This window comes from Pygoscelis adeliae, unplaced genomic scaffold, assembly GCF_000699105.1.
Source record: "Pygoscelis adeliae isolate BGI_AS28 unplaced genomic scaffold, ASM69910v1 Scaffold45, whole genome shotgun sequence".
Classification (NCBI taxonomy): domain Eukaryota; kingdom Metazoa; phylum Chordata; class Aves; order Sphenisciformes; family Spheniscidae; genus Pygoscelis; species Pygoscelis adeliae.
The window spans coordinates 14,455,443-14,470,611 of NW_008825114.1; the positions used below are offsets into that span (position 1 = coordinate 14,455,443).

The 15,169-nt window shown below is 38.1% G+C and overlaps 1 protein-coding gene across 1 annotated transcript in view; it reads left to right on the top strand.

Moving 5' to 3' along the window:
* Positions 1 to 15,169, top strand: part of LOC103920405 (chromosome unknown open reading frame, human C9orf3) — a 193,565-nt gene that overhangs the window by 15,643 nt on the left and 162,753 nt on the right. The window contains 2 exon segments of the mRNA XM_009328133.1: positions 5,442 to 5,598; positions 9,947 to 10,195. Of these exon segments, the coding sequence (XP_009326408.1) occupies positions 5,442 to 5,598; positions 9,947 to 10,195 (406 nt within the window).

Consider the following 15,169-nt stretch of genomic DNA (forward strand, 5'->3'; position numbering starts at 1 on the left):
ATTGTGAGGAATGTTTTAAAAAACAAACCAACCCAAGGCTCAAGTGCTAACCTGAAGCCTTGAAAAAATTCTTAATGAATTTAGGAATACAAATTCATTAGTTTAATTAATAGGACTTTTAAGAGTTAAAAAGTTCAAAATGGTCTGTAGTGTTAAATAACCTGTCCCACATAGATCTTGTTGTTAGGCAATTATGCAGGGCATATGAAATCTATCCAACTTAAAATTTTGTCTTTACATTTATAAAATATACCTAAAAGCCTTTCAGGGTGGCTTCAATTAAAATAACTTTTCTTTGCCAAATTATTTACATACAGTATGCTATTGCTGTGCTGCATATTTATAAAATCATACATAACTAGCAGAACACAAAAATAATTTTTAAAAATGTAATTTCTTGGAAAGAATAAGCATTTTGGCAAGCAGTTGTGAATGAATTTATTCTGAATAGTATTACAAGTTAGCTGAATATTTTTTCCTTTAAAAGACATATTTATATCAAGTGTGCAGGCAGACAATAAGAGAACAAGAAGCAAGGATGATACCTTCATGCTTTTAAACAGAGATCTGCATCCTGCTTCACAGACCTACCTCTCTAGATGCATGGATGCTGTGATCCGGTGCATAGCTAGACTAGGTGTACTCACATGCACAGATTCCTCATTTGCCACTTGCATTTGCAGGTTTTGGTAATGGTGTACTTACTCCTGCATGTGTCATTTTTGCATTCTGCTTCCTATAAAACTATGGCTTATCCTGTCATTTGAAATAAAATGAGGCCACATTTGTTTGAAAATACTGACACGTCAGTTACTCCCGTACAAATGGTAACTATTCAAGTATGACCTAAAAGTGCTTAAAAATACCATACGTTCTTTATGGAGTACCTAGAGAAGAAAAATTTATCAGAATAATGCAAGTGTGTGTGTGTGTGTGTGTAATGTGAGCCATTTAACCATTGGATTTCTTTTTCAACACTTGTCAGTTTTACTTTCCTTCAGCATATTACTGTAACACATAGAAGGTGCAAATATATTTAGTCACAAACACCTTTACATTTGTTTTGATTCATGTTCAAGAAGTAGATATTCAACCATTAAGTGTGAAATCGACTGGTTTGCTTTTTGTGCGGTTACTCTACTGTTATGTAGTTCTTGATCTTGTCTTGCCATCTCTGATGCCAGCGAGAAGGTGTATTCTGTTATTGAGAGGAAATACGGTGCTAGAGAAGCCACTGCTACTGCTCTGTAGCTAGCAGCAGCAACAAGTTGCTTTTGTTTGTGCTCCTCTCACTTTTCAGAAGGCAAAACAAAAGAGTCCAGTACTTGTGTTGATTGATCTCCAACATATATCAGGAACTACAGCATGGGAGTTGACAGCTGATCACGTGCTACTCATCCCCGAGCCAGTGTTAAACTGATGCTCTGGCGTGAACGTGAGGGTGCTCTCTGGGAAATTCTGGCTTTCGGATGAGATCAAAGATCTCTACAAGTTCCAGAGAGTTTCAAAAAGCAGGGGGGTTCTTAATCCTGGTGCTCCAGCCAAATAGTAGTTTTGACATAACTACTTATTTAGCTGTAGTTTTAGGTATTAGTGCTAGCTCTTACTTTGTTTGTCAAATGTGGTGTGGGACTGTCTCTCTTTTTCCCTAGAGGTAGCTGAGTTTTGTGGTTTTTAGTAAGTCATAGACATCATCTGTACTTTGTGGTGTTTGTATTTGTGTTAGTGCAAACTATTTGAGGGAAAATATACTAGTAAGTAAAAATACTCTTAATGTTCTTGCATCTGGCATTAACAGATACTGACTCTCAGGTGTTTCTTCAGTTATAATGGGCTCTACAAGACTCAAACAATTTTAATGGTTTCAAAGATAGCTAAATGCATTAAAAATTGTAGGAAGTAATTACATCATTCATCATTATTAGTTCAGGTAGAAGAAATAAACGGCCTTTAAATTGTTCTTGTGCACAATTATAAATAGATTATAATTTCCTACCCATGTTAAATGTAGCCCTTAGTTTTGCATGGGATGTTTTCCAGTTATACCTGATAGAATAGGTGATTGTTGTTGCATGGTTTGTGCAGTTATGACACGATAGATTTGCTTTGCAGAACTGAAAAAAAAAAAATTCTTGAAAATTATTTTCAAAATACCTGTCGAGAAAATATTTTGAAAGTATTATAATTGCCTAAAATAATTACGTGTGGGAATCAAGTTGCTTCTAAATTAAGTCTGGTTATAAGGAGAGGGTATAAGCATTACAGATAAAAGGACTGGGGTGTTTTTCCTCTATTATTCCCATGGAGCAACCGCGGCCTAACCTCTTGTTCTTCCCAAGGTGTTATTGCTTAATCTGAAAATGCTTTTGTGGTACAAAATGCTGTTTTTGGTAAAGCAAGCCGTGTCCCTGTTTCAGCTGCACTGTTTTCTCTTACCCTAGAGGTGGTGCTGTCTCCAAGGTAGCCACTGGAAAGCAGAGGGCAACCAGGGGAAGGGGAGAGAAGGGAAAAGGAGTAGAGTGGAGCTTGTGATCCCAATCTATGCCCTGGGATAGATCTGAGGTTACAGATGAAGGAAAGCAAAACAAAGCCCACTGACCTGAAGAAAGTTAAAGAAAGGAAGTGAAGTTATGGGAGGAAAGAGCAGGCTGGGAGAAAGTCTTACCAGTAGTGAGAGGAGATGATAGAAGATAAATGAGGGTTAGACTGTTTGAAACATGGTGCTTGCTGTAGAGGAGTGTTGCCAACATAGAGACCATTTCAGTCACCGGTCAGTGAATGCGCTATAGAGAGAACTCACTTGTCATGCCAGTGTGTGTGATTTCAGTTGTTCAAGGCAAAACAACTGTATGATAAATACATAGTTATCCTGTGCAGTTCTAGAGTATGAATGCAGAAGACATCTAAAAGCCCTGCAGGAAATGGATTGAGCCCCACGTAGGTGTGTAAAGACAGTAGAAATCTTGGATCTTGTTCTGGGATTATCCAGTTTGCATGGTGTTTATAATGCCTGCAAAATATAAGGTGCTTGGAAAAAAAACAAGTATTGTATGTTAGTTGCTTTTCTTTTCTTCGGGAAATCCTAATTTAGATAAATCTGAAAACACATACCAAGAAAAACTACCTTTCTTTGTCTTTGGTATCTTCACCCTTTTGCAAGGTTTGCTCTAGCTCTGAGTAGCATATGTTCATTGCTAATTCATGTAAATTTCTGAATGCAGTACATGCTGTTCTTCTCTCTGGACTGCTAAACTGATTCCCCATTCATTTTGACATTCTGTTCAAATCACTCTTGTTTTTTAAAAACAACTCTATGGTCTTGCTTGCTATAGCCTGTCTTGCTAAACTTGTTTCTCACTGCAATTCTCTCTGCTCCCTCTATTTGCATAGCACAGGCTTTCCTTTTAGACAATCTCCTCGCTGTTGTGAGGCCTTTCTCCTTTACACCTCCTGCCACCTAGAACAGGTTTCTGTGACTGCCTTTTGACTTTCATGCTTATTTCAGAACTCAGTTGAAAACACATTACTGTTTTTCCATTACGATTCCTCAAATTTTCACTCTTCCTCTGCTGTTATTTAACTCTCAAGGTTTTACAATTAACATAACTGCGTGGAGCATTTTGTAATGCTTTGTATATAACAGATGCTACACAAAGTGAAGTACTGTAGACTACCTCTGGGCCTTCTCTTGTACACATTTCAGTCAATGGTAAAGCTGCTGTTAACTTCAGTGTGTGCAGGCTTGGGCCTCTAGCACAGTTTATATCAATGAAACTCTACATCAGGAGTTTGGTTTTTCGAAATAATAAATTGTTGCTGTCCTGGGTGAGCTCTCTCTCTCAAGGCGGCACTTGCTTGCCTTGGTTCATTTGTAGCTTTGGTAAGTTAATAAAAAAAAGAAAGGGGAGAGGGAATTTGGCAAAATGGTTATCCTCTTTGTTCCTAATGTGTTTGGAGCTAATGAGTTCCTTCTGCTCACATACTGACAGAAGGTTAGGAAAATTACGGGAGTAATATATGTTCACCTGACAATACAGACAAAAGGTTTTTGATGGTAGTGGTGAATGTTGCCAAAAGTGGAATGGAGTGAGGCAGTGTAAGTGGCTGCTAGTGCATATAAGAGGCAGAGGCTTTATCTGCCTCTTACAAGACTTCACAAACAGTATTGTTTTTTCATACTAAATAGTAGGTGGAAAATTTGTTGAGGCTAAGCAGAAAGATTTTTTTGCTTGTCCTGGCTTTGGACAGCTTGACCTTCTGTGGTCATTAAGGTAGGAAACCCAGAGATGCTTTGCTGCAGTTGTTTATTTCTTTTCCTCTATGCCTTGTGGCCTCCACTGGATTGGTTTTTTTCCTCTTTTTCCATTTGATAGTGTTCCATAGCCCTGGTCAGAATACTATTGCAAAAGAACAAGTATTAATGTTCTCTTAAAATAACCAAAGTTTGTATGTTTCCACAGTTGCCACAGCTACAGTTATTTGTACATGATTCAGCAGGTTGTAACTCATGCTAGGCTCTTTCCAAGAGTAATTAACCTATTAGTGTGGTGTAGTAACTGTATTTGTGACCATAAATAAGCACTTGAATGTGACCCTTAAGCTATACCCTTTTTAAAGGGACAAACGGAAAACCTAAGCAACATTTAGATTAATGAAAAGTATGCTGTCCTAAAACATCTTCCAGTTTATCCAAAGGTGTTCATAGATACAGTCATCCTATACCGTACTCCTTGTCTTCCAGCACTGTGTTCCCATAATGATAAGACTTGTCATCTTTTTACCTTCTAATAGACTCTCTAATCTTGTTTTAGCAGCTTCTGGATTATCATGACCAAATAATTCATTAACTTAGGCAATATCCCATCTGATTCTAAGCTTTGATTTTTCACTGCCTGGTTGGCACATCATGTATCTCAGATTGCCAGGTCCAATTCAGAAGTGCTAGTGGTGTTTGTTAGAACTTGCCGATCAGTTTGGTACTGTCCAGAACACAAAGAAAATATTTTGTTCAGTGTGAGATAATACAGTGAAGATAAAACCATAAGGTGGTTGATCCAGGGTTGAAAGAATTAAACTTTAATATTTTTGTGTATGTGGATCTAAAGGTGCTGTTAGATTTCATGTCTCATGCAATTCTTGGGCAGTAACAGTACAATCATGTTAAGTTACATTAATAACATCCCACTTACGGATGATTTATTTATAGATAAAGACATCAGCAGATAGAGGAAAGTTTCAGGTGTAAGTAAACAGTACTGAATCCATGGTGGTTACATATGACTGCTCTTATGTGTCTCAGTGAAATTATTTTTCTTCCCTCAACAAAAATACCAGGATGTAAGGTGGGAGGTTTGGCCCAAAATCTCAAGTATATAAAAATGTCAAGTACTGAGTGTGTGCTGTGACTGATGAGTCTGTACAAATGTTCTTTTTATTTACAGGTAGCTTGAGCTGGTACTACTATGTGACCATGCCAATGCCAGCATCCACCTTCACTATTGCTGTGGGGTGCTGGCAGGAAGTTAAACAGCAGTCCTTCACAGCTGCTATCCAGACAAACATTGAGTTTTCCTTGCCATCTTCACAAGCTGATTTCAGGTTGGTTTTTAGAATGTTGTTGAAAAATGAGATGTATGGGTAGCATTTTCATTTCCTCTGTAGAATGTGAAAATTAGTCATATTAGTACAGGAATCAAAATAAAAAAATCTTGACAGGAAAATAATTCCAAAGGTATTATTTCATAGGTAAGTGTATGGTTCTTTTTATGTGAAAACAAGCTGCTTAGTGAGCAATAGAGTTAATAAATGCCAGTGCTGGATTTGTATCCTACATCCCGTGTCTCTTAACCACCTGCAGCAGCAATACCAGGTCCTCCCTTGTTTCTTACAATGCCTCGCTGTAAGATCTTTTGTGTTACTAGACTTGGTCCATTCTGGATACCTAATGCCCTCTACTACAATATTGCCTACTCACTTGCTTTTTTCTTCCTGTCCAGTCCCATTCCAGAGTTGGAGCTGGTCTGTGCAATGGTTTGCCTGGGGTGATGTGTACTGGCTGGGTACATGAAAGACGTGTTGCAGTGGTCCCATAAAATAAAGTTGGACCGATGATTTTTTTCCATTAAAAAATACCCTGTTGTCTAGTACTTGCAGTGGCTACTTAGCTGTCTTTCACCAAACCCACAGAAATGTAATTATACTGGATACATCTATTTCTCCTTCCAATCTAGTCAGAACTGCTCATTAAGTTTAAATTATTAGAGTGATAGATGAACAGAACAATACTATATAGGCCTACAAATGAAATTTGAAGCTAAAAATTAAGTCTCTGGAGAAATATCACTTATTTCCACGTGTATTCACCATAGTTAGCAGAAGTCTCAGACATGACATTTGATTTCCTCACATATTACTCTCAGCTTTTCAAATTCATAGAGTCATAGAATCATAGAACAGCCCAGGTTAGAAGGAACCTTGAAAGATCATCTGGTCCAATCTTTTGTGGGAAGGGGAGCTTAGATGAGGTTATCTAGCACCCATTGCCCCTTGTCTTCTCCATGTGGCTCCTTTTGAAGAGAGGGCCTCTATGCCCTTTGTAGATGCCCTTTAAGTACTGGAATACTGCAGTGAGGTCCCCCTGAGCCTTGCCTTCTCTTCTCTCTCCTCTTGCCTCCTCCTCTCGCCTCCTCCTCTCATCTCAGAAAAGGCTTAGCTCCTTCAGCCTTTCCTCACAGGGCAGGTTCTCCAGCCCTTTGTTTGTTTTCATGGCCCTCCTTTGGACCCTCTCCAGTCTGTGTCTTTCTTGAATTGTGGGGACCAGAACTGGACACAATACTCCAGGTGCAGCCTGACAAGCACTGAGTAGGGTGGGGTGATCATGTCTCTCGCTCTGCTAATAATGCCTCTGTGGATGCAGCCCAGGATCTGATTTGCCTTCGTTGCTGCAGTGGTGCACTGATGACTCATGTTCAACTGGTTGTCCACCAGGAACCCCAGGGTCCGTTTCAGCAAGGCTGTTCCCAGGCACACAGATCCTAGCCTGTGCTGGGCTCTTTGGTTATGTCATCCCAGGTGCAGGACTTTGCACTTGTCTTTGTTGAACTTCACACTGTTCTTGCTATCCCACATTTCCAGCCTGTCCAGGTATCTCTGTAAGATGGCTCTCCCTTCTGACATGTTCACCTCACCACCCAGTTTGGTGTCGTCAGCAAACCTGGTGAGGGTGCTTTCAGTCCCATCATGAAGGACATTTGTGAAGATGTTGAACAGTGTGGGGCCCAGTATTGATCCCTGGGGGAGTTGTGGCAGGCTGCCAGCCTGAGCAGAAACCATTGATCACCACTCTCTGAGTGCAGCCTGTGAGTCAATTTCCTACCCATCTTGCAGACCATCCATCCAGTCTATATCTTGCCAGTTTGTCCAGGAGAAGGCTGTGGGAAACTGTGATGAATGTTTTGCTGAAGTCCAGGCAAACAATATCCACTGCTCTCCCCACGTCAACAGAAAATGTTATTTTGTTGTAGAAGGTGATCAGGTTAGTCAGGCCATAAGTATTTTTTCTGTTATGCAATTAGAAACTTAGCTGAAACAATACTCGCCTTTTAGATAGCTGTGTTTTGCACTAATACTGTGTTAACATTAAGACAGTGGAAATCCTTACCATTTTGGTAAAGCTAGTGAGACTTTGGAACTTGAGGACCTAATGGAGATTTCTTACTGGAATTTAAAATGAAAGGATTCTGATGGCTTGCAGCTTGGCTAATTTTGGTTTAAAAGAATTTAATAAATCTTGAGAATAGGAATTTTTATATTTTACCTAAGACCAGTAAGACATGCCTATTCAAGCTTTAAAATAGTTTATAGGTTTGATAAGCTTCCAGAAATTGTTTTGTGTTTATTCCTCTTCTATTTATATGTTTATAATATGACTCCCTCTACAGAAATACACTGTAGATGTTCACTATATATTCCTCTCTAATGTACAGCACGTTCAGTAATAAGAATTTTTATTGATCTGGTACAAAAGATTATTCTGACAGTGTTGATAGAATAAATGACAGTTGCCATTTTTTAAAAACATCTGAAAAAAGGGAAATATTTTTGTGGCAAAAATTAGTGCAAGTTTTAATCAGTGTGATGGTCATTGTTATGAGTCAATCTGTGTGATGGTCATTGGATGAGTTAATTGGCACAGGTAGTGTGATGTATCTGCAGTTGAGTTAGTGGCAGTGGAAGAAACAGAACTAATGTGTTTTGGTGAAAAAAACCTGACCAAAAAAAATCAAAAAATCCTCTGCAAGTGTGGTGTCTATTATGCATAGACAAAAAAGGAGAGCCTAAGTGTACAAGGTTGTTTTGCAGTTAATTAGGACATAAAAATCCATGTCCTTAAAAATCTGCTCTTACAGCTATATCCAGTTAATCTTTATTTGGGAGTTAGCACAACAGACACTTGTTACTTATTTTAGTCATTAAGACTAGGTAACCAAACCAACATTATGCACAGTAGCAGGCATTTCTAGAAAGCATGTGAAATGGATAGACAAGCAAATATTAAGGTAGTGTCTCAGGTAGGATAATGGAGATAAACTCTCGGGCAGCTGGAAAAGGAAGGATTTCTGAGAGTTGTTGTTGAAATGTGTGATGTAATTTATGTCCAGGTGCCAGTGAGTTTGACATAAGGAGACTGTATCAAAGAAAATGTTAAATGGAGCTAGGGTGTTAAATAAGTTTCCTATCTCCTTGTGGTCATTAAGGACTTGGCAACTTTTACAAGAGATAGGATGCTATCTTTCATGTTCTTGCCTAATCTCAACTCTGATAATTAAATACAAAGTGACATTATTTTAGAGCAGAAATATAATGGGTTAGACCACCCTTGGAAAAAAATTGTAGAATGAGGGATGTAGGTTTTTTGCATATGTAATCAATGAAATAGCTTAGAGGCCACTTCTTGCACGGAAAGAGTTATGAAGGTGTTAAAGTGTTGGCACTTCAGCAAAATGTAGTCCTTTTCTAAGTGTTATCATTTTGTTTTGTGTGTCAGCACTCACCTGGAGCATGATCTTCCAAATATAAATGCTTGGGGTGATGCCAGGTGCAGTAACAATAAATGTTTTGCCTGTCCAGGCACAGTAGAACCAGCTTCCTTAAGTTGAAATCTCAAACCAAGGAGAGGCTCTGCCTCTCAGAAGACAGGCTAGCAGGTGAAAACATGAAGCTGATTTCTGCTTAGATATGAGTCTATTTGGGCAGAGAAATTATTGTGAAAGTATATGACTCATTGTTTAGGAAGGATTTGATCTACCCCTCCTTCCTCCCAGCTGCAGCTTTGAATATCCTGTAAAAGTAATGTAAAGTAAGCTTGATCCTAATGTGATATTTTCAAATGTCTACAGTGATAAGCCTGAATTGATAGCTACTGTTGTTTTTTACTTAAGAAAAAAAAAATCAGTAAAAGTTCCTGGAGAACTTCAGTAATAACAACAGAAAAAAAGCCCCCTTGGAATTTCATTCTAATTGCACTTAATATGTTTGTGTTAGTACGTACAAAATTTTATTTTTGTAGTCAAGTTTGAATAGGAATTCTCTGAATAAATAAATATTTTTGTATTGTTACTTAGTTTTCTTTATGTACATTTTGACCACTTGTTCTTTTGATGCATATCTATTATAAAAACAGGGTTTGACTAGTTGGGGTTTTTTTAGTTATGAGTAACTATATCAGTTCTACTCAGACATGCAGTAGTGAGTGTTTTCACAGTGCTGCACACGTGTGAACAGTGTGAGAATACAAATAAGTTGGTTTTATGCAAACTAACTGTCATTCTCATGTCTAGAGAATATCCTCTTAGCATACTCAAGTTGTGCACATTTCTGGTATCACATTAAACTATTTTTTCTTTTTTTTTCTTTTCTTTCTTTTTTTTTTTTTTGTTATTGTCAGATGGCATGAAGAAATCTGTGGTCATCTGGAATATCCGTGCCGTTTCCAAAATCCTGCTGCCAGGTTGCAGGCAGTCATTCCTTATAGAGTCTTTGCTCCCTGGTGCCTTATGGAACACTGCGAAGAATGTTTGCTTCAGCTAATTCCTCAGTGCCTCTCAGCTGCTTACACCACACTGGGTACCCACCCCTTTTCTAGGCTTGATGTTTTGATAGTTCCTTCCAACTTCTCCAGCCTGGGAATGGCTAGGTAAAGAAACTTATTAGTATCTCATCTCCTGTGTTTTGTTAGACTCCTTTTTATCAGCTAGTTAACAGTGTCAAATTGCTATCAATATAAAGTTGCTGTGCTATTTTTCTTAAACCAAACTTAAAACTCTAGTTCTGGCTTCATGTGTGTAGGTTTGTTTGCATCCTTTGTGCTGTGATCTTTAATTTTAGTTTTAACAGGGCTCAGGGAAGGAAAATATAAGCTTATTAGACATGTGGGTCTGAATTTCCTCATTTGCCAAACTCACATTCTTTTATTGCTTCTATTGATTTAAATACTTGATGCTGCTATCATTTTGTTGTGTTTTGTTTTGGCATTGATTTTACCATTATGTCTTGACAGACCAAGAGCATGTTAAAATCCAGATCTAGAGTTTATTCATAAGCCTTTTGTGATTTATGAGTTTCTAGTCAAACACTGGTCTTTGGAAGCTGAGTAAGGCAAACTGTAAGGATTATATTATCAAGTTTTCACAGAACTGTGGAGAATAAAAAGCTTAATTTAATATTTTTGGTTTTATAGTATAATTTCCAGTCATGCAATGACAATAGAATTTTAGCTCGATTAGTTGTAAGGCAATGCCTAGCAATTGAAATTCCCCATTTCCTTTTTATTTTTCTTAAAAATACATGTATTTTTAAGTTGGTAGTGAGATAGTGTTTGTTAATAGCAGAGAATGAAACACTATTTTTGCCTAGTGCCAACATTAGAGTGGATTCATTTGGGCAGATGGACAAAACATCCAAGGGAAGAATTAAAGGCAAAGCTCTGTTAGAAAGATGAGGACTGAAAGGAAAGGTGTATTCCCTGACTGTTGGTTTTGTATTTTGGAGCTCTTGGGCAATTGTCGAATAGGTTTGTGTTGTGGTTTAACCTCAGCCAGCAACCGAGCACCACACAGCCGCTCGCTGTGTAGATTTTTTTCTACAGCTTTCCTCTTGAAATCCTCCTTAAGGATAAAAGTAGAAAATTATGCTGGCACATAATAATATTGTGTAGTTTTTAGCATAAGTTTACTTTCTTTTGTTTTTAAATGAAGATACATAAAATTGAAAACTTAAGCATTCAGTGACACTCCTCTGTCATATAAGCCTCACTGCTTTGTAGATACCTTGTACTGGTTACTGAGTTTCCAATGATAGCTCTTTGCTCAGTTGAACTCCTAAATGAAAGCATCAAGAAACTTACATGAGTCCCGGTTGCTTTGGGCACCTACCACAGACTATATTCTCTGATGCTTTGCAGAGTGGTTTGATTTGGAGGTAAGTGTGATGTTGTGTACCATGTTCTTGAAGCTATATGAAATTAGCAGAACTGCTTAGCAATTTCCTCTGACTTCAAGGGCATGGTACTTAAAAGTTGACACAGGTCCTTATGGATCATCACTGTAATTGAGGAAGAAACTAGCTGTTTTACTGAGCTGAGTGATAAGAGCAGTGATCAGTGGAACCATGAAGGGCAAGATGAACAAATAATACAAAATGAAAGAGAAAGGGGAGAGAGATGTCTAGGCCAAAATTAGAGCACGCAGTAGGAGAAGTCTTCAAGATTCGGTTGTTGATATGCTACTGCTCTTTGGGAAGCTGTCAGAGCTTCCCCTGTATGTACCTTTCCCAGAATATATTGGGAAAAGATGCCTGCAGGGTATTCTGTTGCAAAACCATCTGCGGTTATCTGAGTCCAGATTGCGTGTTCAGAATATTGTAATCGTGCTTTCTTTGTGAAGGAGATGAGAAAAACCTGTGCTTTTATTTCCCTATGCTTCTAACCACTGTCAGCTCCAAGTGATCCATATCACCGAATATAACTAAAGGATGAAAGAAAGGGCATGCATACTTCCTGATGCTTTTCATTCAGCAGTTCATCAAGCCAAGCACATTCAAATTTTTGAAAATTGAAATAAAGGAATAATTTAAGCTGTTTAAATGTCAAGCTGTATTTGGACAGCAAAGGAAATTAAGTGACTCATAATAGCTCATTTGTTCTTGTTTTGTGTGATTTCTCAAATAGAGGCTTCAATGTATACAGCAAGCTACTTAAATGGTTAATTCCTGTGCATGCAATGATAATTACCTAAATGACTTCTGTTAAGAATAAGCTATGTGCAAAACCATGTCCAAACCCACATTAAAAAAAAAGTTAGCTATTATCTTGGGTTAAAAAAGGTGCTGTAGTATTTTTTTTTTTATCTTGTAGTCTATCTGTAGCAGTATAAGCATAACATAGCATGCCAGCACAATGGGGCTTTTGTTTTGAGAATTCTAATTGTACTCCTGTCTGCCAGGGAAGGAAGCAGTCATAAATTTTAGTCATTATCTGAAGTATCAGGGCTTTACAGTGTTTGGCACTTTTCTTTGTCTGTTCCTCATTAGCCGATACTTACTGTGTTTTTTATATCCCAAAATACTTCCCTTTACTTAAGGGGGATGTTTCCCCAACATTTTAGACTGGTATGAAATGATGATAGTTCTTGCACAGAGTGACCTAATTAGGCGTTTTAAGATGTCTATTCCAGTAGCCGCTACTGTGGGTCAGCTGCATTTCTCTTGAAGTCTGACAGATGCTTTATGAGAAAACCTCTAGTTGAAAGCATATTCATTTTACTTGTATTTTCTGTACATCTCTCCCTGTGTTTTTTAATTTGCTATGGACTTCTGTATGGAAACAGAATCTTGACTGTATATAATAATTGCAATCATCCCCTCTTGCTTCCTGCAGATCTTCGAAGCTGGAGGATTTGCTTTTGCACTCTCTCGATTTTACACTATTATAGTTCAAGTGATTCAGTATAGCTTCTCCCAAATTTATGTTAGTAAAAGAAGAATGTGGCCTGCATGTCTTTGTTGGTGCTATTATGTTAAACTGTACATAAATTAAATGAATAAAGCATTGTGGACCAAATTTAAATTGCTTAAAAGCCAGAGATTCAGTGCTTTCTGTAGAATTTTGAGAGTTTCATTAACACCTAACACACTTATTATCTGATTTTAAGTTCTCTCACTAGCAGATGGGAGCGAATTGGAGGAAAAGGAGTAGGGAATGGTGTCAGACTGCAAAGACTCTGGAGCTCCTAATTAGATTGTTCGGGGAAGAATCCCTGACCTCACACTACACTGAAAGGTGCTCGTGGTTCATGTACTCAGAGAGCTAGGAGGTTAAAAGCAGGAGATTAAAAGTAGCACCATGTTTTGGTGCTGTTGATGATGACATGCTACTCCCTGAGGAATTGTCAACCCCACTGGCATTTAAATAGCAGAGTTATTCATGGTTGCAAATGCTCTCATGTGAGTCAGTAGTTACTCTCATGAACAAAGCTGGCTAAAAGACTTCAAATAAAAAATAGGGTCTGTGTGTTCCCTAGTTGTTCGGGCTCTTCAGATCAGTTTATTCCCAGTCCAGTTTTGTTGATCACATTTGGAAACCTAGTGTTTCAAAATCTCTTCCCACTGACCTACAACTCAATTTCCTTTCCTTTTGGCAAAACCTGAAGAGACTCTGAATTCCTTGTTCTTTTTCATTCCCTGAGGAAAAACATTCTTTTGAATACAGAGACCCTGACTTTTTGTGCCACCTGAGCCTGTGCTTGAGACCTTGACTTCTCTTGCAGTGTTTAATTGCACAAGTCCTCTTTTTTCCTTTTTATTTTCCCTGTGGAAGTAATTTTTTCCTTGATAACCAGCAAGGGCCTTTCACAGTCACACCAATCTCTTTTGTTTCTATGGCTTTAGAAACTGCTTACTGTCTTTCTACTTCTTCACAGCAAATGTGCTGATATTGATTTTACTCCCCTGGGGGTCGTAAGCCTTTGTTTGCATTGAGTTGAAGTACTTGTTTTGAAACAATGGTCTTTGAAGTTTTTTCTTTCCAGCACGCATAGTTTAAATAACATAAGATTACTGCTTTTTCTGTTTGAATTAATGTACTTTAGATGAACTAGTTTTGTAGTAAGTGATAGCACAAGGAAAAATTCTTAGCCAAGCACTATGTGTCAATAACTTGACTAGTCATATCACATGTTGCTGGGAGCTAGAAGAGTATGATGAGAAAAGTGACCCCTTGGTATGTACCATGCTCTTAGTTTTTCCTTAAACACTTTGTACTAGTAACTGCTGAAAACAGAATAATGGGGTAGATGGACTTCTGGTCTTACCTAGTTTGGCTGTTCTTACAGGAATTTTGCCGAGCAGAGCTAGCAAGTAAGTGGAAGCAAAGAACTTCTGAGCAAGATACTGATGTTTTCAAAAGAGGATCCCATTGTTAGGTTATTTGAATCCTATTTAGGCTCTAAAATTAGAGGCCTCATTTTCAAGTATGCTGGACAACCTTGAAACCCAAATGGTGTTTGATGACAGAAACAGAGGATGCTTGGCATATTTGTAAATCAGGTCAACTTATATAGCTGGCTAAATATGGATTTAGCAACCAAGCTTTCAATTCCTATTTATAAAGATCTTAGTCACTCTCCTCCTCTCATGTAAATGGTCTTTGGTATTTTAAGAGGAAATAATATCCCTTTCTTCAAAACATGGTGTATCAGCAGAACTCTTGAGTCTTTCCAGGCCATGTCACTAAGGTTGTTAACTTTTTAAATTGAAGAGGGAGAAGAAAAAAAAAAAGGGGGGGGGGGGGGGAAGCCCAAGCAGCCTCTTTGATCTGTGTGTCTGTAGCCACCATTTATCCAATCTGTATGTCTGCAGTGTTCCAACGACAACTGATAAGTCTATAGTAAAATCAGCCAGGACTATTGGAAAACATCCAAGTGTCAAACCTTAATGTGAGTCTTTAGTATTGTTCAGTCTTGCAGAACTGTGATTGACTGTTCGTCTTGGCTGTAGAAGCCTTTTGTGAGTGTATACATTTGTGTAAACTTTTTTGCACAACATTTGCAGTTGTGTTGATTTGACAAAATACTTGCAAGAGTAATACTTAACATGAATTCTCCTTAGTCTATTC